The sequence below is a fragment of the Arachis ipaensis genome, chromosome B5, assembly GCF_059453495.1.
Source record: "Arachis ipaensis isolate K30076 ecotype BB chromosome B5, ASM5945349v1, whole genome shotgun sequence".
NCBI classification, from domain to species: domain Eukaryota; kingdom Viridiplantae; phylum Streptophyta; class Magnoliopsida; order Fabales; family Fabaceae; genus Arachis; species Arachis ipaensis.
The window spans coordinates 155,450,734-155,478,238 of NC_142440.1; the positions used below are offsets into that span (position 1 = coordinate 155,450,734).

Consider the following 27,505-nt stretch of genomic DNA (forward strand, 5'->3'; position numbering starts at 1 on the left):
GATTGATTATGTGGATTGGGAATTGTTTGATGACCAATTGTTGAGAATTTCAGAATTTTGATGATTATATTGGATTGTTGTCGTCGAGCTGGTTATTGATGTATTGTGATGGCGATGAATTTGATTGGTAGTTGATTTGGAATTAATCTTGAGAAGTATTAAGGGGTTGAATTTTAAAATACTAAACTACTTGTTGAAAATCTGAAGTTTTGAAATGAAACGGCAACTTTGAAAGTGAACCGGCATCTTAATAGTGATTGAAATTATATGAAACTAAAAGCTAAGCGATCTACAACAAGTATAATTATCAATATTCAATTTTAAAGATTTTGTATTAACTAGAGAATTAGTTATGATTTTTTAAAGTTGAATTATGAAATTTGATTTTCTACATTACTTTTAAACAAAGTCAGAAACTTTGAAAAGTTATAACTAATTCTGTGATGATCGAAATTGCGTGGGACCAAATCTGGATTAAACTTGGGAATATAGGGAATTGGACTGAAAAATTTGAGGTATTTTTGTTAAATTTATAATTTATGGTGAATTTTTAAAATTGAGTTGATAAATTTGTCCTGCAACAGAGAAGTTCAAACAGAGCAGCAACTTGTTTGTCTTGCTGTGACTCCTACGAGCTGAGTTTTAGAGTAAAACCAATTTTTTTTTTAAAATTTGATTAACTTGGTTTATTGTTCTAGAATTTCAGAATTTTAGGAGTTAAGGATTGGGAGTTTTGAAGTTTTGAAAACTGGTGATCAAAGCCGAAAAGAATCAGTTTTCAGCAAGTTATGCATCAACTTCCAATGCTTGTAACTCTTAGAAATGAATAGCAATTGGGCTGCAACTAAGACGCACTTATTGCTAGATAAGTTAGGAGTTTTCAAACCAAACTTTAGCCTAATTGAAGTTTTGTAGTAAAAGTTATACAAGTTCAAAGATACTAAGCTGCCTGATTTATAAAACAGATTTTGAATTATTTCTATCTAACTTTCAAATTATGTAACTTCTTTATTAAAAATGATATTGACCTGAAACTAATTGAAAAAGAAACTTGGATAAGTTAAGTTTAACCATATTAATTTTGAAGGTGGTTAAAATTAATTTGAATTTTATATAGAATATTGAATATTACACACTGCTGTTGTTTTTCTGGTTTTTAAGCACTGTAGACTAGGCACGATTTTCCTTCTATTATCGAGGCTAGATTGATAAGAAAATTATGATTTTTTATTTATTAGAAAGCTTAATCCGGGACGGTTACCTGGATATAAAGTTTGTGCAATTTCGATTTCATTTGGTATTTTAAAAACAGAATTGAAATTAGTCTGCCGGTGTTATTTTGGTAACTACCTTGGGTATGGATCTTAAGAAAAGATTCCTATATTATTATCAAATATTTTTGAGAATGTACTGTTATAGTACTTGTTGATAAAAGGTTGGTGAAACGTTGAGAAAGAGGTTTAAATATGAAATTGTTTTGAGCTTGACTTGGCAAGGTTCGTGGTGGTTTACTGCTTGCCCATTATCGAGACGTATGTGGGGTTCGTGGTGGTGTACCGCCCACATGTTTTTAAAAGAAAGAGATTGTATGTGGGATTCGTCGTAGTGTACCACCCACATCTTTTTAAAAGAGAATGTTGTGTAGGGTTCGTGGTGGTTTACCGCCCACACGTGTATTTTTTTTCCAATTGAAGATCTTGCGAGGTTCGTGGTGGTGTACCGCTCGCAATGGTGGGGTTCGTGGTGGTGTACCGCCCACCAGGTGGGGTTCGTGGTGGTGTACCGCCCACCGGTTTTCAAGAGGACGATATCCGGTTTAGCTAACGGATGTGTCAGGCTCTGGCAAAGTAACCGACGCGTGAGCTCACGGCCAGTAGGAAAGGCATGCATCATATGCATTTATGTAACTTGTTTGGTTTGCACTACTTGAGTTTGCTTACTTGAATATCTATGCTTATTTGTTATATTTGCTATGTTTGAATATCTGCTTGTACTTGCGTTGTCTGCGTTGTCTGTCTGTTCATCGGTGTTTTGGAGGATTGGAGAAAGAGATGAAGAGCTTAGGGGTTAAGTTAGGAAGTTAGACAGAACCAGGAATCCTTAGATATCTCACTCTGTTTATGGTTTAAAATATTAGTTTTAAGTTTGAATCTATTATCGAAAATTCTAGGATTGCCTTCGGCTTTCCTGGGGCTTTATATGTTAGTTATGTGGGCATCGTTACCAAATTGAGAACCTCCGGTTCTCATCCCATACATATTTTGTGGTTTTCAGATGCAGGACGTGAGGCACCTCGCTGAGGCATACTGGAAGCTTCTGATAGCGGAAATCCTTGTCTTTGGGGCTTTATTTTGGATATATGTACATATGTAGATACTTTTATCTCCACTGCTTATGTATGCGACATAGTAACTTCCTCTTAGAGGTTATTTTGGAGAAATAGGTTCTGTAACTCTGTAGTTTTGGTTTATTCTTGGGTTCTCTTATATATATGTTATATACTTAAGTGTTCAAGCCGATTTATCTTCGCGAGCCGAGTCTTGAGCTTTGATATTTGTACCTTGGAACTCCCTTTCAGTTATATCTATATTAGCTTCTTTTATCTTTTCCGTTTATCGCTTACGTAGCGTGAATGTTGCACTTTTCGTTTTAACATTTTTTATTTTAACTTTTCCTCAAAGGCTCCTAGTTATAAATCTTTTCAGTATATTATTTATATAATTTTTTTTTTCTTTTAGAAGTCGTAGCTCCTCGCCACCTCTGTTTTACATCCTAGGTGTAAAGCTCTGTGTGGTAGGGTGTTACATTATGGTATCAGAGCAGTTTGTTCCTGTAGAGCCTGAGGGACAGACTGACTATGCTTCTGAGCATACTCTGAGTTGTGTTTACGAGCTATTTAGGATATCTAATTGAAAAACATAGTATAATGTTCATGAGTTTGCATTTGGAACTTTGAAGCGCTAGACTTGCGATATTGAGACTGATCACCTTGATATCACTTGTTTTGTGTGAACAGGACCAAATGGCGACTCGTAGATGCGGTCGCAGGCAAGGGGGAGGTAGGAATCAAAATGAGGAACACGAGACTAATCTGAACAACCCCGCAAACTTCATGGCTGCCCTGGAGAACATGGCTGCGGCTATGCAGGCCACAGCTGCTGCTTTAGAAAATCAAGCTAATAATGGAAATGGTGGAAACGGAAATGATGGGCCGATAACCTTAGCCACTTTTCTGAAGGTACATCCCCCGTCCTTTAGAGGGACCACAGACCCTACTGAAGTTGATAACTGGCTCCGAGCAATAGAGGGGGCTTGCAAGCTCAGCAGGTTCCTGAGGAATAATGGGTGGAGTTCGCGACCTACCAACTACAGGATGAAGCCCAATACTGGTGGCAAGGAACACAATATATTCTACAACCAGAAGGCACTATGATATCTTGGAGTGTGTTTCGGACTGAGTTCCACAGAAAATACTTTCCTAATTCAGTGAGAAACGCTAAGGAGCTTGAGCTGCTGCAGTTAAAACAGGGTCAATTGTCTGTTGTGGAGTACACAAATAAATTTGAGGAACTGTACCGGTTTTTTCGAATTTGTCAGGGTGCTCTGGAAGACTTTGAGGAGTGGAAATGTATCAAATATGAAGGAGGACTCTGGAATGATATTCTAAGCTCAGTTGGGCCTATGGAGATTCGAACTTTCTCTGAATTGGTAAACAAGAGCCGTGTTGCTGAGGATTGTGTGAGAAAGGCGGCTTTGGATAAGGATGACCATCAGACGTTTGTTAGGAGAGATTGGGACAGAAACTTTGCACCGAGGGGCCAAGAGTTTAAGAAAAGTGGTAGTCACTGGAGGAATGATAAAGGGAAGTAAGTAACTAATTACTCAGAGGATATGAGGTGCCAAAGGTGCGGAAGTTTCCACCCGAATAGGCCGTGCCGAAAGGGTTTAAGACTGTGTTACAAATGCGGGATGCCAGGTCATATCTCTAAGGACTGTCCCCATCGGAGAACTCAGGACGCCGATCGGGCGTAGTCACCAGGCGGAGGTAATCACGAAATTGCTAATATAAATTTACTTGCTTATGATGATTTTGGGATGCCACAATTAATTTTAGTTTATGACAGAGATGAGGACTTTGAGTTAAAGGTGTCAGGCTTTACCGATGACTTGAATGCACATATACTAATTTCTTAACTTATAACGGCTAAATTTAAAATTCTTCTTTTTTTTTTCCTTGCCGCTGGATGGTTTGAACGGGATACCAACATACCACGTATCACGGGATTATTTTAAATATTCAAATCAATTTTTACCATAGTATTTATGTCAATAAATCTTCATGACTCAACCCATCCTTTCTTTCAGAAGTTGTACCAGGGTGCTATCTCGGATTTATTCCTAAACGATAGTCTGATCATTCTCTGAACTCAATTCCTAACGCACATGAATCTGTCCTTTCAGCGGTGAGCTTGACCTTGTTACGATATGAATAAATGATCCATGAATTTTGAAAATTTTTTGAAAATGCAGTACTCTCCTTCGTAACCTTACTATGTTTAGTCACCATGCTATACATCCTTCTGCTTTTTAGTAAATACCCATGTGTTGTTTGAACACTTTTAAGTTTAAGATCCTTTTTGAAATCAACTCAAACTTAGTTAATACCTCGTACAACTCCTTGATATAATAATCATGACGCTAGCTCCTTCAAGCAAGAATTCGGGACGCGGGAGATGAGGAGTATAAGCATGCGACATCAAGCGGAGTTTGGAACCTTAGTTCTTACCGACTGCATTTCCTGGGATTAAGTCGACACGCTAGGATATACCGTGTATACAGACACCTGAATGCAAAAGAGAGCCTTCGAACCTCAAGAAGAAGATCAACCTTAAAGCTAGCATTCGTGATACTTGAACTTAGCAAATCACTCGAAAACACTGTAAAGTATTGTCGAAGGACTCTGGGGGCACGTAGAGGAAACGTCGTTGTGTGGTGATGGACACTCTCAGCAGAAAGTCTCCAAGTGCTGTATGAAGGACAAATAAGGAGAAGTAAACATTAAGTAAGTGGCATTCTAAAGTGGAGAGTTGAGGTATTAGTTGGAGGCATTAGATGGGATCGATTACGAGTTTCAAGAAATTGTAAGATCGAGAGAGTTTGGGAAGTACAGTAAGAGGATAAGGAACTATCAAAAATGTTGAAGTCTGTTGACCAAGGGAGTCAAGAAAAGAGCGAGAAGGATAGGGAAAAAGTGTAGAGGGTTAAAGAGAGGACTTATATACCAAATATCAGGAGTTTGAGGCAGGGTGCTAATTGCTTCTGTATTAATGTGGACCCGAAGAAGTTAAGTGTTTTAGATATTGGATTGATAGCCAAAACAACAAAAAGGGACTAAATGAAATTTGAGTTAAGAGTTCTAATTGTGCAAAGCCGTCAGAGAAATTCCGCCAACCAGAGAGGGAACCTAGAGAGTCAAAGAGAAGCTGTGTATTCTTGAAAACTACTTTGACAACTGATAACAGATGAGCAATCAACATAAAAAAGTCTAACCCGAAGTATGTTGGGCTGTTTGATGTATTAAAACAAACTGAACTAGTAGTATCTCAAGTGTTTTTATTACCGTACTTTTGAATCTGCGCAACGGATTCCTTACCTTGCAGCTCTGGAAATGTATTTCTCCAAGCAACTTATGTCCGAGAACCTTAACCAGTTCAGTTCAAGAAGATCTAGAATTTCGAATGACTCCAATTAGGATTGACAATGTCAACATTAAGAAACTCCGAAGATAGGAGGTCTCATTAGTAAAGGCAACATGAGAATCAAGCCGAAGAGGAGAAGCATGCCGGAGGATATTTGAACAGGGATGAGAGAGAACTAACCACGCTTGGTCGTAAGTAGTTGAATTTTGGGAACAAAATTCTAAATTAGGTGGGTAGGATGTAAAACGCGCAAAATTAATAAATAATTAGCTAATAAATTAATTATTAATAAAAAAATTAGAAAATGGGATTTATAGTTTAATGAGGTAGAGCTAATTAAAATAAGAATTCTGACACTAATTTTAAAGAATCTAGCCCAAAATTGAGCCAAACGGACCGAACCGATTAAACCGGACCCAAGTGGACCCAAGCCCACCAACCTAGCCCCATGTATGTAAGCTTGAAATCAAGCTTTCTTCTTCATTCATGCTTAGGGATGGCAAAAACCCCCGGCGGGGCGGGTATCCGCGGGGATTTACTCGCCGGGGGCGGATATGGGGAGGATTTTCTACCTGCGGGGACGGGGACGGGGCCCCGTTTATTAAACAGGGCGGGGGCGGGGATAGAGGTACCCGCCCCGTGGAGACCCGTTTAATCCCCGAATGTGTAAAAAGACTATAATACCCTTAATATATATATATATATATATATATATATATATATATATATATATATATATATATATATATATATATCTTATGAGGGAAGCTGAAAACCCTAGCCGCACTAACAACTCACAATTCACAAACTCAAATCTGAAGTCCCTCAACCTCAAACCTCCCCCTGCCCCTGTCCTCTCAGACACGTGAACGGCGGCTCAACGTCACGGTCTCACCATCACCACCGCCAACCGCCACCTCCTAACCCATCAGTCCTTCACCGCTACTTCCCACACCTCAGTCCCTCACCACCACCTCTCAGTCTCTCACGCAGTCAAGTCACGCTTCACCGTCACGCACACTGCAACAGCCAACAGGGAGTCCGTCATCTTTGTCGTCGTCGCGTCTTCCCATTGTCGCAAGTTCGTCGGTCATCGCGCATTTGCAGTTCGTCCCCTCTTCACTGGTCGTCGCGCCTTCGCCGGTCATCGCCTCTTCGCCGGCCGTTGCCTTTTCTCCTCGTGTAAGTCACAGAACTCTGATTTTCATTGTTTATTTTGATTTTGAAGCATTTGTCTGATTCTGATTTATGAAATTTTTTTTGTTTATTTTGATGTTGAAGCATTTGTGTTTATGATTATGATGATTCTTGTTATGATTATGCTAATTCTGATTATGAAATTTTTCTAATTCATTTTGATTTTATTTTCTTTGCTTTATTTTGATTTTAAAGCATTTGTGTTTATGATTATGCTAATTCTGATTATGGAATTTTGATTTTGAAGCATTTGTTGAGTTATTATACGATTTTAACTCTAAATTGTTTTCTTTTTTATGTAGGATTCAAGTAAATCGAAATTTACCATCACTAAGAATGAAAGGAGGATTTAGAATTATGTTTTTACAATGTGATGAACTTTGTTTGGTTGTTTATAGATATGTTTAGTTGTTTATGGAATATTTGATTGTTTTATGAATATGTTTGAATGTTTTTGTTTGTTGGTTATTACTATTTAAGTCTTTAAAGACAATAGAAATTATGTTTGTAATGACAATTGAGAATTATCTTTGTTTTTTTTAAATATTTTCTAACTTTTTCTTTCATTTTTTTTAATTTTTATTATTTTTTACAAAAATCCACGGAGACCCATGTCCCCGGCGGATATGGAGTCCCCGCTACCCGTCGCGGGGACAGATATTGGGGACGGGGGGCGGGGGGCATGTCCTCGCCCCATAGGGACCCGTTGCCATCCCTATTCATGCTTCTGTCTGCAGAGAAGAAAGGGAAGGGAAGCAAACATAAAACCCCTGCCACTCAAATATTCAATCTTCCATAACTTTTGATCTGTAGCTCCGATTGACGAGCCGTTGGTGGCCACATGTTCGTCTCGAAGTTATCTTCAATTCTATTCAAATAAAGTGGTAAGTATTTCTATAATTTGCACCTAGTTCTCTGTGCCCTCTTTCTTCATGAAATTGGTTTGAGTTTTAAGTATTTTTGATGATTTTGATGGTTTAGGTTATAACATCTCAAATTTTTGAAAAAATTAAATAATAAATTATTTATGATTATTATTTTATTTAAAAAAATATTTTTTTTAAAATAATTTAATTAAATTTTATGATATTTTAAATTCAAAATCTATTAGAATTTTTAAATTATTTTTATTATAATGAGATATTTAAAAAAAAATAAAAAAATTATACTATTATTATTATTATTATTATTATTATTATTATTATTATTATTATTATATCCCTTGGCGGAATGCCATGTGGGAAGGAAGAAATGAAGGAAAGCCACCAAAGTGGCTTAATAAGCATACATATATATTTATAAACGTGACACATTATGTTATTCATTAAGTACCATCATCAATTTTTGCTTCATTGTTTCTTCTTACCGAACCATAAGCAAAGGAAATAAGAGAGAGACCGAAGCTTGCCGTGAAAAACTTTTGACCTTCTCGCTTCGATTTCTTGAGATTCGTAACTCCAATAAAAAATATAATCCGATAAAAATGTCCGTATCCTCCTTCTTTACGTGTTGGTGTCACTTTTGATCGGTGAAAGTCAATGGTGACGTAGCTCCTCTACCCTTTGAGTTCGACCAACTGGAGTTCTAGGAGGTACAGACGATTCTGGACGTTTTCTTCTTCAGCAGCTCGGTCAGAAAGCTTCTTCGGAGCTTTCGATGATTTTGATTTCATACGAAGGTAGAAGATTTATTTCAAAATTAACTGTTTTAATTTACGAATGCCATTGAAGTTTAGTGAGTAACTGCAAATAATTTATAAATGTCTCGTTTAATTAATTGATGAAAATTGATGAAATTGAGATTCTTAGTGATTGTGAATATAATTGAATGTGATGAAATTGGTTGAATTGTGGCTGTGATTATGACTGGTTTCGTTGTTGTGGGTGATTAACTGGTGAGATTGGTTTTGGTTTGATTTGTTGGTATTGAATTGAGTTATTGAAAATGATTGGAAAAAAAATTGAGAATGGTTCGGTTGGGACCCGAAAAGGGTGATGAAGTCCAATTTTAAGGGGAGATGCTGTCCAATTTTTGTAAAAATATACTAAAAGTGATTTTTATTTTAAAAATCTCTGAATTTTATTAAAATAGAAACTGACTTAGCTTTAAAGAAAACGTTTTAATTATTGAAAACTATTTGATTTCGATTTGTTATAGAAAGTCTTATTTTTAGTTTGATTTATTAAGAAAGTATAAGGTTTTGCATTCAGTTTTTTTGAGAATAGAGTTTGTTTCAAGTTATGATTTGAGTTCGGTTTGTTAAGAGAAAGAAGGAAAGAGGAAAGAGAATACGGCATGTGTGATTATGAAATGAATAAAAGGTCACGAGAGGGTGACGAAAAGTAACTAGTTAGGGTGCCGATGTGAGAATATTAAGTCGTGGGCTTTATGTGTGAATGATTGTGCAGGGATGCCCGTGTGTATGGAATGGCTTCCAGGAGAAAGTGGCACATGCTTCAGCTGGAGAATCAGCGCCTGCAAGTACTTACAGAGGTCATGTTCGGCATACTTCAGCTGGAGAATCAACGCCTGCAAGAAGTAGAAACTTGCAGAGGTTATGCCGCTGGAATGCCTTATCTGACTTGCGAGTCGGATTGCGTCGGGTGCGGGTCGAAACCGACAAATGAACTCATTACATGCGATAGTACTAGACATGCATCATCATTGTTTGCACATTTGCATTTGATTGTGTTTGCTTATCTTGTCTCTTTGTGCTTGTGCTGTTTGTCTTATTGCTATTTGTTTGTGTGTTGATCTGTTTCCTATGCTATTAGTTTGTGTATTGAGGTGACTGAGAACTGAGGTTGTGATTGAGATTTGTCTTAAATTCGGAAATTTAAAGAAGGTAATTAATTATATAAAGTAATAGTAAAAAATATTTTCAAAATGTTTGATAAAAATATAGTTTTATTGAGTAAAGTTAATTATTTGCATTTTATTTCATTACTCTTACGGCATTCCCATTCCCTACTGAGAACGCGTGGTTTGTTCTCACCCCAAAATCTTCACCCTTTTAGTGACACAGGTTCGAAGACTCAGTTTGAAGCTGCGGCCGATTATTAGTCTTATTTGAGTTAAGTTTATGTGTTGAGTCGCTTTCCTAGAATTTCCTCGCCTTTGTTAGTTAAGATTCTATTTTATACAGAGGGATAGGAGTTTTCTCTGAGTTTCATTTGAATTCTTTTGTATGATATTTATTATTCTTACTAACTATGTGACTAGTATTACTTGGAGATCTTTGATGTATGATTTTAATTAATAGAAACAAAACTTTTTGGCATTTTCTTAAAAATTGAAACGCGAAATTGAACTAAAGACTCAATATTAAATAGTAAATACGGAAAACAGGTCAGTAACGCCTCACTTTTGGTACGATCATGACGTGCTAAAAATTAGGGTGTTACATTATGGTATCAGAGCCGTTCATTCCTGTTAGAGCCTTAGGAATGGACTGACTATGCTTTACTGCATACTCTGAGTGTCTGTCATGCAGTAGGACTTGTCTTAATGACAAGAGTTTGAGTTTTAGATACATGACTGTCTATTTATTAATGCTCTTAGTCGACCGTTGCATCTCTCATGGTATTAGGTCTGGCCAACTTAATACTGATGATTTATGTATTGGAACACTAATGGATTATCATAGACGAAATAGAAGTAATTAGTAACGCTAATTACGGGGTTTGGGGAATGCTAGAGGTTGCGTCTCGAGGTTACTCGGCTACGTGTTTTGGACTCTGCTAGTCTCATGTGATTTGTTCCTTTATAGTTTACCTTGAAGTTCATATTCGAGATTTCTTTCTTGAAAAGTAGTTTGCTTATTCTCCAATCATGTTCCCTGTTCATATGCATTCTCGATGATCTTAAAGGCATATGTCTGCTTTCCTTGAAATGCAATTTGGTTGTTCGCTTCATGTCTTACGTCTCATGAATATCCCTACCGGATTGTATCCTTGGTATCTTCTTGATGTTCTTGTCTTAACTTTATATTGGGAAGAAGCTTTGATTTGATTTGTTCCATATCTGATTGTATTCTTAAACATTTTCTTAAATTTCTATAAACCCCGTCCATAAATTTTGTTCTTCTCTTCCTAAGTTTGATATCCTTTTAGGTAACTCAAGCTTGTTTTAGAGTAACTTGCAATTCCTCAAGCTTGGATAACTATCTTGTGTTGTTTAAATTCTTTTCTTGGCTTATGTATTCTTTGATTTAATTTTGGACTTGTTGAAGTTTAAGCAGTTGGAGTTCTGAAGTTAGTATGAATCTTTTTATCTTATATCAATTTTCGAGAGCGAAAATTTTTATAAGGTGGGTAAGATATAACATCCCAAGTTTTTGAAAAAATTAAATAATAAATTATTTATGATTTATTATTTTATTTAAATTTTTTTCTAAAAATAATTAAATTAAATTTTATGATATTTTGAGTTTAAAATCTATTAGAATTTTTAAATTATTTTTATTATAATGAGATATTTAAAAAAAATAGAAATAAAAGAATTATACTCAACAATAAATTATTAAACTTTTATTTATTTGTCCACTACGATTTGAAATTTTTTTGAGTAGTATATGATAATAATATTTATTTGCCCCCACTAAATTATTAAATTTGACCCCATAATAATTTTTTACTCAACTTTTGGTACTTCATAGTCAATTTAAAAATTTCATATTAGATGTCATTAGAATGATCAATTCTCAATTTAAATAAAATTTGTGTTTTTTTCTTAGAAATCATCTCAAAAGAGTGTTATTTATCTTTTTTTATATTAGTTTTAATTTTTTTCTGTAACTACATTAATTGAAAGAACTTTTTCAACTATGAATCTCAATAAGAATTGACTTCTAATTGTATAAGAAGTAAATTTTTAAATAAGTATTTACTTATATATATGTAAAAGAAATACTACACATTCAAGTCTTTTTATGAACTAAGTCTAAACAAGTTAAACAATAAAACTTAAAATAATATTAGTCATAACTGATTTTTGTTGTCTTAGACAAATTTAATTGGACTTGGTTAACAAAAAAATATGAATATGTAGCATTATCCTATATAAAAAGATAGATATTTATAAGGGTAAAGTATATTTTTTGTCTCGAAAGTTTGGCAAAAGTTTTAAAAATACCCCTAAGTTTTATTTTGTTTCAATTTTGTCCCAAAAATTTTCTATTTACATCAAATATACCCTCGGAAGCTAAATTTTCAAAAAATTTAAGACCAATATAACAATAATGCATGAAAATTATGCTTGATTTGCTTGTTGTTGAATCGATCTTAAATTTTTTGAAAAATTAGCCGACAGGGGTATATTTGATGCAAATCGAAAACTTTTGGGATAAAATTGAAACAAAATAAAACTTAAGGATATTTTTGAAACTTTTGTCAAATTTTAAGGACAAAAAATATACTTTATCCTATTTATAAATTATTATTTTAATTTATAAAATTAGATATTATAAAAACTAATCATATTATATTTACATCGAAAATAACTACTTGTATATATATATATTGAAATAAAAAATACACATTAAAAATAAATTAAACAATACATATATTTATATATGAATACATAATGATTAATAAATAATTTGATAACTAATTTTTATGTACACATAATATTTTTATTATAAAAATTATTATATATATATATATATTGCCCCCACTATCAAAATTTTCTGTATCCGTCACTGTGTACCGCCCACCGATTTTCAAGAGGACGATATTCGGGTTAGCTACCGGATGTGTCGGGCTCTACCAAAATAACCGACACGTGAACTCACGGCCAGTAGAAAAGGCATGCATCATATGTATTTATATAACTTGTTTGGTTTGCACTACTTAGATTTGCTTACTTGAATATCTATGCTTATTTGCTATATTTGCTATTTTTGAATATCTACTTGTGCTTGCCTTGTCTGCTTTGTCTGCTTTGTCTGTCTGTGCATCGGTGTTTTGGAGGATTGGAGAAAGAGATGAAGAGCTTAGGGGTTAAGTTAGGAAGTTAGATAGAACCAGGAATTCTTAGATACCTCACTCTGTTTATGGTTTAAAATGTTAGTTTTAAGTTTGAATCTATTGCCGGAAGTTCTAGGATTGCCTTTGACTTTTCTGGGACTTTATATGTTAGTTATGTGGGCACCGTTACCATGCTGAGAACCTCTGGTTCTCATCCCATACATATTTTGTGGTTTTCAGATGCAGGACGTGAGGCACCTCGCTAAGGTATACTGGAAGCTTCTGATAGCGGAGATCCTTATCTTTGGGGCTTTATTTTGGATATATGTATATATGTAGATACTTTTATCTCCACTGCGTTTGTATGCGATATATTAACTTCCTCTTAGAGGTTATTTTGGAGAAATAGGTTCTGTAACTCTGTATTTTGGGTTTATTCTTGGGTTCTCTTATATATATGTTATATACTTATGTGCTCAAGATGGTTTATTTTCGCGAGGCAAGTCTTGAGCTTTGATATTTGTACCTTGGAACTCCCTTTCGGTTATATCTATATTAGCTTCTTTTATCTTTTCCATTTATCGCTTACGTAGCGTGAATGTTGCGCTTTTTGTTTTACTGTTTTCGATTTTAACTTTTCCCCAAAAGCTCCTAATTATAAATCTTTTCACTATATTATGTATAAAATTTTTCCTTCTTTTAGAAGTCGTAGCGCCTGACCACCTCTATTTTATATTCTAGGTGTAAAGCTTTGTGTAGTAGGATATTACACATAGAATATTTATATGCATATAAATTACATATTTTAAAAAATATGAATAGTTCAGAGGATATTAATATTGTTAAGAAGAGATTTTAATAGTATGGGCTTGCTAATTATTGGAAAAACTGTTACAAAAAGTAACATTAAGATTGAAAAAAAGTTATATATGCTTAGTTTCATAATAAAATAACATCTACCATAATACTTTTTATACGTGGCAAAATTATAAGTAATTAATGTGTCATCACTTGAATATAGAATAATTTTGGCATCAACTTTTATAAAATATAAATAGATGATTTAAGATTTAAGATTTAGAATTAACAATTTATAATTTAATTTTTTTATTATTGTTACATATTTGACCTAAAATTAAAAAGAGAGAATTTAATTTGTGAATTATCTCTTTTAGCAATGCTATAAAAAATAAGCATAAATTAAATAAAATACACATCACACTAAAATAAACTAAAAAACTAACTACTAAGACATAACAAAATATCCTGAAACAAATAATAATCAAAATTACATGACAAAACATAAATAAGTCTCTTTATATATTGATGTTAAATACTTTTAATATTATATTTATCTTGTTTTAATTTTTTTCCAATAAATTTTACTATACTCATCACTCATATTATTTCATTTTCATAATCTTATCTCATTCATTCCACCATCATCACTATGATGGTCAAACTAAACACAATAAATTGTCAAACTAAACACAATTATATCTAATTTTCGTTGCAAATATTCAAAGATGCTATAATTTTGCAATGATTTTGTAGTGTGTACATGGTAGCTAAGAAAAAACCAATGGCTAAGAGAAAAAACATGTGGGCACCAAAACCACAGGACTTTAATTTAGAACGAACTATTAAGTAATAATAAAGAGATTACTTACTTGATTTTAGACCGGGTTGGATCACTGATCCAGAGGAATAAAATGATATGATGAACAAAATCAAGAACTAGAATTTAAGTGGGTTGTGAGTTGATGGTATAATTGTAATAAGTAAATGAAATGGTCAATTATTTTTGTGCAGATTTAAAGAGATTCCTTGAAATGAAATGATTTATCGCGTCTTGTATTGTTTTTAGTGAAAAGGTACTAAGCCTCAGTTGGAGAAAATGAGAAGAAAAGGGATTTGAGATAAGTTGAGAGCGTGAGCTTCAAATTGTATTCGTTTAATAAGTGCTTGAATTGCATTGCTTTACTTAAATAACACAGTAACTAACTGTTCACTTAGATTCATAACTAACATCTTATAACAGACTTATAACTAACTGCTAACTCACTTGTAAATAATTGCTGATTCAGCATCTACTTTACCTATCACTGCAAGAGAGAGGTGGGGCAGATGGCTAGCTTGCTGCATTTATGGAAGAGGCAAACTTTTTATTGAAAAAGATTATTAATTGCATTAAATTATGATCGTTCTTGAAAACTCTTTACAGTTATTCAATTAAAGTGAAAAAAAAAAATAAAGGGAATAAAAAAAATAAAGAAGGGAGTTCCATTCACGTTGTGTTGGCGCTATTTTTACCTATTATCAATGACAATAACATTTGATTTGTAGGTATTTATTATGGTAAAAATAAAGGAGGATATATCATATAGATATATTCATTAAATTGTTCTCTATGGAATTTAAGATGCTAACAACAGAATATTTCAGGTTAAAAATGTCGGCAATCAAAACAGGAAGCATTTAACTTAGCTACTGTGTACACTCTATTTTTAAGATTGCAGAATAAATTTGATAAATATCAATATCTATATGAAAAGAAAAATCGATGTATATGTAGAAAAGAAAATTGTGAAGGGAACGGAAGTATAATTTTAATTAGTGTGAACTCAATCATGTGCAAAACTTCAAAAATGTTTGGTGGATATTAGAAAATCATTCTTTTAACTAGAAGGGCGAATTTATTTATCTATTTTTACTTAATGTAATTGGAATAGAGTGGAATGCTCTTCATCACTTATTTTTCCTTCAAAATAAAACACTTTTTTTTTTCACTAAAAATAGGGAGATTCGAATTCGTAACCTCTTAGATGAGTACGAATAGACTATGTCATTTGAACTATAATTCATTGACAAAATAATAATAAAACACATTAATTATAAAAATAATCAAAGAATTAATTATAACTCATTATTATTGATTATTTCTAATACTCATAAATTTTCTATTTTTCCATGCGATCAATTTAAAATTCTTTCATTTAAATTTATACCTATATACTTATTTCAACAAAACTAACTAATCCAAGTAAATAAAATATCGGTAAAGTTAGAGAACCAATAAAATATTAGTCCAAGCAGTCAAAATTTACTTTATTTAATGTTCGTTAATTCTAGAAACAATTAATAAATCCTAAATAAAACAAATTTAAACTGTTTTGGACTAAACTTTTTGTTATCAAAAAGAGTTTAAACGTCATGTTTAAGTCCAAATTATCCGTTTTAAATAGTCATAAGAACAAAAATGTATATTGTAATTCTAATTTTGATAATATCAATCATTTTTTCTATAAATTCACGTAATATACAATGTAAAAAAAATCAAATGTAGAGTGACATAAAAAATAGAATGAAATTATCATTTTTCTTTAAATATATATGTTATTTAAAAAAAATTTAAAATATTAAAATATAAAATTTTTTATTTAGAAATTAAGAGAATAATTAAAAAAAAGAGTTTGACTCCTAATTATTTTTATACAAATTAAATAAATTAATAAAAACATAAATTAAATAGACATTTTTTTTTTGCATCACACGAGTATATACATTAATTTAATCATTCAAATATGTTAGAAAATTAATATAAAAATGATTTAAATAATGTATTTTGTAGTAATTTTGCATTGTCACGATATTTAGTATTGAAAAAATTAACTGCGAATGTAAGTTAGTGTTGTCAAAATTAAATACTTGAATGACCTAAAGACACCAAAAAAACAAAGTTAAATGTACTATATGATAAAGTTATTTTTCGATGTTCCATTAATTTGTTTAGACAGACAGTGTTTCCATTATTAAGTAACGTTGGCCCCATTCATTTAAGCCCAGTGTGAAGGCCCATAAAATGCGTCCGACCGAACCCTATTAACTTAATTTTAGAATGAACCAATTTGGGTTGGTCGAGTGATCAGCTCACTCATCTGCTTAAACAAGTGTTAGGGATTCGAATTCTGCCTTCTGCATGCAGCATGCAACAATCCATTGGCCAGTGACAAATTCTTAAATGAGTTTCGATTCGCAACGAATTAGTTCTTAGACTGTCGAGTTAGGAGATACTGTGTACAATAAAAAAAACTTATTCCTAGAGTGGTTGATTTTGGAAAAAGTCGAAAATGACCGAAATTCCAAGTATATGATGCTTATGTTTAAGTGCTTGTCATTGTTCTTTACTGAAACTTGGACATATTAAGTTTTTTATTGTGCTTGCATTGATAATTTTATGAAACAAAATTTGAAATAATTATATCTCCATCGATGTAATAAAACAAAATCAAACAAAAAAATAAATTATCCATTTATAATTCTTTTGTAATTGATTATTTAATGACAAATAGTGCTTTGAAAAATGATAGTAAGAGATATTATCAAAGAAAAAAGAAAAAATTTATTAAAGCAATGGACAAGAATAAAGTATAAAATAAAAAAATAAAAGTAAAAAATATTACAAAACAATAATATCGGAACACTGAAATATACATGTGTATAATATAATATCTTATAATTCTTTTTCTAAAATTAATTGTCTGCAACAAAAATCATAATGCACAAAAATATAAAAACAAGTCTTAATATTCTGTCAAATTATAGGTAGATAATATTATTCGTAAATAAATGAACATATTTAAACAATGACTATTTATTAATTATCTCAATTAAATTTTATTATAATATAATATTTTATTCATAATTATTTCTTAATATCTTCCTGTTTTGAATTTTTTTTAGATTTAATTTTTTTATTTATATAAATGCAAAATAAAAAGTGCACTACAAAATTATTCATATCCAACAAGTATAAACATTTTCAAACTAAAACTATCTAATGTTATATAGATCTTAAAAAATTAAGGTATTATATAATGTAAAAATTTAATTTATAGGCAATTTATGATATTTTAAAATATTCAAATATTTTAAATAAAATAAACCTCCGATCCAAAAAGCACCATCATAACAGATTTAAGTATTGACAAAAATACTATTAAAAGATTAAACTAACGAAGACACATCTAAAAAACATTTAAAAACATGAAACAATATTTGAAGACTTTTTTTAATAATTGAATAAAAACATATAAACTCTTTTTCATCCTTTATTGTTTGATATATACTTGTATTAATGATTTCGTAAATCACATGAATTAATTCTTTTTTGATGTTATAAAATAAAGGACTATATTACACATCCAAGTATTTTTCATTCAAGTTTTATTCAAGTAGGCCTAACACTAACAAAAATCACTCTCATTAAAAGAGCGTCATTATATGCGCTTTATCTTCTTCTCCTCTCCCGCGCTTCTTCTTCTTCTTCTTCTCCCATGTGCTTCTTCTTCTTCTTTTAAATACACGCATACGTCATCTTCTTCTTCTTTCAAATTCACGTATACCTCCTCCTCCTCCTTGCGCACGCAGATTCGTCTTCTGCTTCTCCTACTCCTCCTCATTCTCTTCTTCTTCTTCTTCTTATTCTCCTCTTTCGTTATTGTGAAATGTTTATATCTTTTGTTAAGCTCTTTTTATATATACGAATTTTTCTTATTCATTTGAATATATGAATATAAATATATATTCAAGTGAATAAATAATTTAATTTCTAATAATTTTTATAAAAAAAAACAAAGAAAAAAAAAAGAAATAATTAGAATACAATTCTTTTTATCTATTCTAAATTCTCATTCGATTACGGCATCAAAATAGAAAAATTCACATTGGGTTGGTTGATTTCTTTCTACCATATTATCTATCCAGATTTTATAGAATTCTGTTGGTTCTAGTCCGATTATTTCATTTATTAAATCTTAAGCAAAAATAGAATCTTTTTTGTTCTTCCCGTTGCTTCGGGGATATTCACGTTTGGCATATGCCTACTCTGACCGAGATCTTCGGAGATGATTCCGTCCAGTTCCTATAGAATCTATCACTAAAATACTCCTGGGGGGTAGGGCTAAGCGGAGCGAAAAGGGTTTCCCATGAGATGGGAAATGAAAACTATTAGCCCCACAGGCGGTTTGTGAATAAGTGATTGTCTGATAATGAGCAAGGAATATCCGTCTTTCTGCTAAATAGGATGTATTGAACTCATAATTCATTTCTCTTTGCTGTTAAACTCCCCCTTTTTCTTTTCTTTGGCCATTTTTTTCATTTTTTTAATAATTGTCTTTCGTTTAGCATTTATATCTTTTTTTTTTAATGAAGAATTTGTCCAATTAATAGAGTTTATTCTAGTATTTGATTTGTAAATCGTTGGATTTTTCGCGGACCTGTAAATTAGAAATTCATCTCGGACAATTGCACCTTCTCAAACTGTTTCTTTTTAAGAACCAAGAAGATTTGTGCCAAAATAATCGATGCCAAGAAGAACAAAAGACCTTGGACAAGTCGCACTATATGTCAACCCAAGATGCATCTTCCTCTCCAGGACTTCGAAAGGGAACATCATCACCAACAACACCAATATTTTGTTAATGGATTATTTTTTCAATCGAATTGAATGGAATGCAATTGCTAAATTGAATTGAATTGAATGGACGCAAGTGTTCTGAATCTAAATTGAATTGATAATCTCTAAATTGTAGACAGAGGTGTTTCGAATTTAATTTTATATAATGGATTATATTTCGTTCATTCAGTACTATACGATTGTGTTACCATGAGTACGTGTTCGGTTCATTATACAGAAAGAAAGCCGTTTTGTAACACCCTACCACAAAGGGTTTTACACCTAGGATGTAAAATAGAGGTGGCGAGGCGCTATGACTCCTAAAATAAAATAGATACATATAATAGTGAAAGAATATAAAAAACTAGGAGCCTTGAAAAATGGGTAAAACAAAATCGCGAAATAAAAAGCGCAATGCTCCGGAAACGGAATAACTTGCGTGTGAAGAAACCTAAAGATCATGGATATGAATAAGCGAAAGAGTGAGTAGAGAGCCAAGAATATAGCATAACTAGTTCCTAACTCAGCCTGTGAAGCCAAGGCTGGTCGGAGAATATTTACATACATACATAAGTATCCCAAAATACAGACATAAGGTCCTAACTCTCCTTTAACCTCTATGAGGAACAAAATAATCAAGTTTCTTGGAGAGAAAGCTAAGTACATATATACATAAACTGGTAAACACAAGAACCCAGGAATCGCTCCACTTCAGGGATCCAGACGCCTAGCGAGGAGCCTCTCGACCTGCATCTGAAAATAATACTACAGTATGGGGTGAGAACCGGAGGTTCTCAGCATGGTAAAGGTGCCACGTATATAATATATAAGGTTCTGGGAATGTCAGAGGCAATCCTAGAACGCCGACACTCAGTTATAAAACTTAAATTTTAAACAGAAGCCATAAAAAGGTAAGTGTTCTAAGGAAATCTAAACTTACATACTTAAACCTAACTTTGTCACTAAACCAGTCCACCCTTCCTCCGTTCCTCCATCACCAATGATTTACCAGAGACAAACAACCAAACAATTTCAGGCACATGTAGAGAATAGGTAGTGTAAGTAGCAAACATAACAATTAGCATAATATATATATTCAGGTAGGCAATCCCAAGTAATGCAAAGCAAACAAAACAAACAGAATGCACATGATGTATGCTTGTCCTATGGTTGATGAGGCTCATCTGTCGGTTATCCATCCAACCCGACAAGTCCGAAAACCTTAGACTGTCCCCCTGTCGCGCATCCATATGAGTCTATGCATAGTTTTTTCTCATATCATTCATAATTCATACTTTCATATATAAAACTTTGCTCAATGGGGGCTATTATTCCCGAGAATTTATACATGCCCAGTCACCCTTACGACGTAGGGTCAACAAAGTATCGAGTCTCAACCTGGAGCATGTGGTGGCAAGCCACGATACTTTATCCAGGGAGACTCGTATCTCAGATAATCATTCCATAATCATTCATTAACATTTCATAATCATTCATTACTTACTCATCATGTCTTTGTACTTTATACATAACTCATCATAACCCGGAGCAAGTGGGGGCGAAACCACAACCCTTGCATCTACCCAGGGAGCCTCTATATACTAACCAACCTGGAACAAGTGGGGCGAAACCACAACCCTTGCATCTACCCAGGAGGTACATTCTCATATGCCTAGGAGGAACAAAGGAGGGGATCCTACCCTCCCACCATCTCATTAGGGGCGATTTTACAATACCAGGAGGAACAAAGAAGGGGATCCTCACCTTCCACCGTCTCCTGGGGTCGCTCTTTTGAGAAAGAGTGCTCAAATGTAACATTTATTCCTTTCATTAGCCAGTTTCATAGTTTAAAAGATATATATATACATATATAATTATGCCACCTATCTTCTCATACCTAAATCATCGCCTTTTTAACTTTACTTCACCTCCAAGTTACCTTAATTTCCTAACTCCAACTTATCACTAAGCTTACTAGTAAAATCTAGGGTTTACAGGGCAAAAACAGAGGTTTAGAGGTTCGAAACCATGTTTGGATCATAAAAACAAATGTACTGAAAAATAGAGTGTGTGCGCACAACTTGTGAAAAATAGAACTTGTGCGTGCGCACGAGTACGTGCGTGCGCACACCAACCAGGAATTACTTGGTGTGCGTGCGCCTCACCTATGCGAGCGCCACCAACAGAAAGCATATCCTGGTGCATGCGTGCGCACAGCAATGTGCGTGGACACACACCAGAAAAACCTGATTCTGTTGCAACTTTAAAAATTTCAGTTTTTTGCATCGACTTTTCGGCGTCCACAACTTTCTCTACAGAATTCGGTTTTTCGCAAACCTTGTATCATTCTTAAGCTTATAAAACATTCTTTAATTTAAAACAAACCTCATTTTCATCCAAAATTTGAAGAGTAGGTTATGGACTACCAAAGTTCATCAAAAATCAATTTTTTACCAAATTATACTAAACCCCTATTTTTACCACATTCACACTTTCAACCAAAACAATCCCCATGCCATTAACCACCAAACCTGCATATTTGCAACATAACATATCCTTTTTCATTTACACCAACTACTAACACATTTATGCTTCATACCAATCCATAAAACTCATACATTTCCCAAAATTCCTCATTCCAAAACTATAAGTAACAACTTTCAAATTCACTTACTTATAACCTCAAACCATGCAACAACAATCCATCTATTATCACCAATCAACCAACAAGCATCAAACCAAACATGTTCATCAACAAGATACTAAATATCAAATATACACCTGCATTCTAACTTATCCTATAGTTCTCTAGCCTAAGTTTTCACAGGACATTATATATTATACACGCGAAACCTAAACTATACCTTGGCCGATCACCACGTTTGGTCTAAGACAGCCACGCAAGCTATACACACAGCCTCACAAGCTTCCAAAAATCACCAAGGCAACGTCATCCAACCCCCACCAAGTCTCAAGTGTCCACAAATCAAGCTCCAATATATATATATATATATATATATATATATATATATATATATATATATATATATATATATATGCACCTAATTTCATATTACCACACATATACATATCTAAATTTAATACCCAACTCATATAAACTAGAATTTGTAGAATTTTGAGAGTCCTCACCTTATATATATCTTGATTGAGCCAAGGCCCGCAAATTTCTCGAGTCAATTTGAGCCTAAACATCAAGACATCGAATTTCAATAACCAAAACCCTAAATTTTCGAAATTTCAAGAGACTGAGAGGCTGGGATGAGTGGTGTGACTTACCTATAAAATTGATCTGATAGAAGTGTAGAGCTCGATGCGTTGGACGCGTAGCTGCAAACGGTGCGGCGATCAGAGCTCGGATGAAGAAGATATGTTGGATTGAAGTGAAAGTTAGGGTTGAAAGCTTCTTCCCCCTTTTTCCTTTGCTGTGCAACGTTAATGAAGAAGAAGGAGAAAAGAGAAGCTGGCTCATTAAAAGGGAATGGGCTGAGTTGGGCCTTGGGCCCATTTTGGGCCCGGTTCGTCTGGTTCGGCTTGTTTGGCCTAATTTTTGGCCAAATTCTTCGAAATTGGTGTCAAAATTTTTGTTTTGAAGAGCTCTATCCTATTTTGATATTAGATTCACATTTTTAATTTTTCTAGTTAAAATTCGATTTATTGGCTAATTATTTACTAATTTTACGGGGTTTACACGTTTGAATTTGATTTTATATAATGGATTATGTTTCGTTCACTCAATACTATACAACTATTTCACCATGAGTATGTGTTCGGTTCATTATGCAGGAAGCTGTTTGAATTTGATTTTTTATACTGGATTATGGTTTGTTCACTCAGTACTATACAATTGTTTCACCATGAGTACGTGTTCAGTTCATTATGCAGAAAGCTGTTTGAATTTGATTTTATATAATGGATTATGTTTCGTTCATTCAGTACTATACAATTGTTTCACCATGAGTACGTGTTCGGTTCATTATGCAGAAAGTTCGAATTTGAATTTATATAATGGATAATGTTCCATTCCTTTAGTACTATACAATTGTTTAACCATAATAACATGTTCGGTTCATTTCTGTTCTGCACAATTCAAAACTCTTCCTTCTCACATTTTACTGCTCATTTCTGTTATGTACAATTCAAAACTCTTCCTTCTCACCTTTTATTGCTTCTTCACCGGGGAGAGAAGGAGGAAAAGACAAAAAAATACAGCAGCAACAACAACAAAAGAATGACGAGAAGGAGAAAACACATGAAGAAGAAGAAACACGAAAAGGAAGGAGGAGAATGAGGAGGAGAAGGAATGCGAAGAAGAAGGCGAAGAAGAACACGACACTCCGTGCGTTAACGAGCGTGAGAAGAAAAAGCGCAGAGGAGAAGAGAAGAAGAAGAAGAAGAGAAGAAGCGTAAAGAAACGCGTGACCTAAAATTGCTTGGATGAACTTGGAGCTAGTTGGATGCTAAAATTACTTGGATGTGGAGAATATCTCTTTAATAAAACTTACACATAGATTATTAATTTTTTTTCATGTATTTTTTATTTTGAAAATTATTTTTATACAACAAATTAAATTATATCATATGTATGTCGTGTTTTCTCTTTATTAGTTATTTTAGTTTTCGTTTTTTTTTTTTTCCGTTATACCATTTACTCATTTTGAGATTAGGCATAAAATACATGAAAATTTTGAGTTTCTTAAAATTTTTTTTACACTTTGAACTAATAAATTTTGCATTTTGGGTTTTGTATTCTTAAAAGATAAAAATAGAAAATAAATAATATGATCTTTAGTTTTTTGAGAATATATGTAAAAGTAAACTTTTAAAAATCACACTGGTTGCCAACGTATATATTACTAGATACATTAATACACTCCTAAATTTTAAGCATATATACACAATACTAATATATAATTTTTTACGGGTCTATATACAATAATTCTCTACTTCTTTGATAGTTTTTAAATCAATCACAATGAATAGTACTTATAACAAATAAAAATAAATTAATTGTGTGATGCTTTTTTTTTTAAGTTTTTTTTACTGGAGTTATTAATTATTTATTAAATTGAACCTAGATAATTAGTTTTAACTTTATGAATTTTACTTAGTAGATAATTAGTTTTAACTAGATAAATTGGTTGATGCTTTTTTTTTTTAAGTTTTTTTTACTGAAGTTAGCATTACTACTTCTAATATAATTTTTTTTAATGTGGATTACTTTTTAAGTATTTTTGTTAGTAATTTTATATAATATTTTTTCATTCTCTTATTTTAAGTATCTTATAACATGTAATGCTTCACATGGCTGATTTTATAACTCATCTTTTTTATCACCACTCCCTGGAGAGACTTCAATATTTTGTAATATTTGTCATCATTGTGATTACTTCAAATATATATTACATTGAGTATCTATATGCATATAAATTATATGTTTTAAAAAAATAAATAGTTAAGAGGACATTAATAAAAGAGATTTTAGTAGTATAGAACATCTTGTTAATTATTGTGAAAACCATGACAAGAAGTAACATTAAAATTGAAAAGAAGATATATATGCTTGATTTCATAAAAAAATGATATCTACTATAATATTCTTACATAGCAAAATTATAAGCAATTTATGTGTCATTACTTGAATATAGAATGACTTTGGCATCAACTTTTATAAAATATAAATAGGTAGATGATTTAGAATTTAAAATTTAGAATTAAGAATTTATAATTTAATTTTTTCTACCAATGTTACATACTTGACCCAAAATTGGAGAGAAAAAATTTAATTTGTGAATTATCCCTTTGGACAACGCCATCAAGGATAAGCAAAAATTAAACAAAATACATATCACACCAAAATAGACTAAAAAACTAACAACCAAGGCATAATAAAAGATTGTGAAACAAACAATAATTAAAATTACATGACAAAATATAAATAAGTCTCTTTTTATATGTTGTTGAACACTCTCAAGTCTCAACATTATATTTGTCTTGCTTTAATTTTTTTCCAAATAATTTCACCATGTAAACTATTCATATCATTTTATTTTCACCGTTTCACCTCATTCATTTCACCGTTGTTAGCATATATATTTATATTCAATTGATGTGATCCACTTTATTTAATGGTTATTATTTGTCATAGCCATATTCTTCTATTTCTTTGTTGTCTTAAAATCACAAATATTCCTAAACTTAACCACAATATCATTAATTGCAGGAAATTGAAAGGGCAAGCTATGTTATTATAATTTTGCAATGATCTTATACTGTGTACATAGCTAAGAAAAACCAATGACAAAGGAAAAAAGGTAATATACGAATTGCAACAATGCATAAAAAAAGTGTCATTCTTATTAAATTGGTATAGTAAATAAGTAACTCACTAAAAATATGTCATGCATGTTGTATCCATTTCTCTGCCATAAAATTGAACATATATTGCAGATTATAAATATTCTAACATATATGTATCGTTGTGTGATCTGCTACTAGGGATGTGATGGATCGATTTTGATTGATTCCACAAAGGGTAACAAAGCAGAAAAGGGTTCACCAGCAAATTTGAGTTTGAGAGGCTATGAAATCATAGATGACATCAAAGAAGCGCTTGAAAGACAATGCCCTGAAGTAGTTTCATGTGCTGATATTCTTGCTTTAGCTGCTAGAGATGCAATTTTCTTTGTAAGATCAACCTACTTATATATTTTTCTACTTACCATTAATTTTATACTAATATGTATTATGAATGGCACGATGAGCAGGCAGGGGGGCCAGTTTATGACATACCAAAGGAAAGAAAAGATGGAACAAGGTCCAAAATTGAGGATACCATTAATCTGCCATCTCCCAACTTCAATGCTTCTGATCTCATCAAGATGTTTGGCCAACATGGCTTTTCAGCACAAGAGATGGTGGCTCTCTCTGGTAATTAATATACATATATGTTCCTATGCTTCTATTTCTATCTATACATGCTTCTTGATGAATAATGAATATCATAATTCAGTGAAACTTTTTGACAAAGGCTTCTAAATTCATAATTACTAGCTTTCACTATGTCATTCCTTCTGTTACAGAATATCTATATATCAAACTATAAATGCGTATAATTTTCAATTAGAATAGTTGATAGAGATTATGCAACAAGGAAGCATTTTTAATAATGTTTTGCGGTTTTGAATCTTCAGGGGCTCACACAATAGGAGTAGCTAGGTGTTCTTCTTTCAAGAACAGGCTAACAAAAGTGGATCCAAATTTGAACTCAGAATTTGCAAACACACTGTCCAGAACATGCAGTGCCGGTGACAATGCTGAGCAGCCCTTCGATGAAACAAGGGATGATTTCGACAACTTGTACTTCGACGCTTTGGTCTCCGGCGATGGTGTTCTCACATCCGATCAAACATTGTTCACTAGTCCAAGAACTAGGAATTTTGTCAACTCTTATGCACAGAACCAAGCCTTGTTCTTCTTGGATTTCCAACAAGCTATGGTCAAAATGAGCTTGCTTGATATCAAAGAAGGTTCCAAGGGTCAAGTTAGAGATAACTGCCACAAAATAAATTGAATTGGAGGATCTAGCTATGCCTTTTTTAAAACAAATATATGATCTATGTATTTATATATCTATGGTTTGATAAATATTACATTAGCAATGATGAACATAATTGACAATTATTAACAGTTAATATAGAATTCAATAATTTCTCCAGAAATTTTGTAATTTCACTGAAATTGAATATGTTACATACATCTGAATAGTACATTGTTCCACCAAGATTGGTATCGACTATATGGATACTCAGCTTATGTAGGTTATGCCTCCTTAAAAAACCCCTATGGACAAAATCCCTGGAGCTTGGGAAAAAATCCAATAGAGGAAAAAGAGTACATCAACCATGCATAATTTAAGGAATAATGAAAAAAAAGCTCAACAATTTTTATAATCTCATACAACTAAGCTCTAGAATAAAGAACACCCTTGGAGTCGGCAAGAAGAAGGTGAGTGAGTTCCGGCGGAGGCCTATTCAAAAGAGAAAACGCAGAACTCGAACAAGAACCTATTTTTGCCAGAAAATCAGCACAGGAATTTGCTTCTCTCATGACATGGTAGATAATGACATCCCACTCAAGAAGCATGAACTGATGAATTTCTTCCACAA

The 27,505-nt window shown here is 32.7% G+C and overlaps 1 protein-coding gene across 1 annotated transcript; it reads left to right on the forward strand.

The window, feature by feature from the left end:
* Positions 1-3,429: 3,429 nt before the first annotated feature.
* On the forward strand, positions 3,430-26,966 carry LOC107641464 (peroxidase 47). Its single transcript, XM_016344955.3, has 5 exons — positions 3,430-3,866; positions 3,991-4,045; positions 25,836-26,024; positions 26,105-26,267; positions 26,531-26,966. The coding sequence occupies exons 1-5, from the start codon at positions 3,430-3,432 to the stop codon at positions 26,908-26,910; spliced, it is 1,224 nt and encodes a 407-aa protein (XP_016200441.1). The 3' UTR covers positions 26,911-26,966.
* The last annotated feature ends 539 nt before the right edge of the window (positions 26,967-27,505 follow it).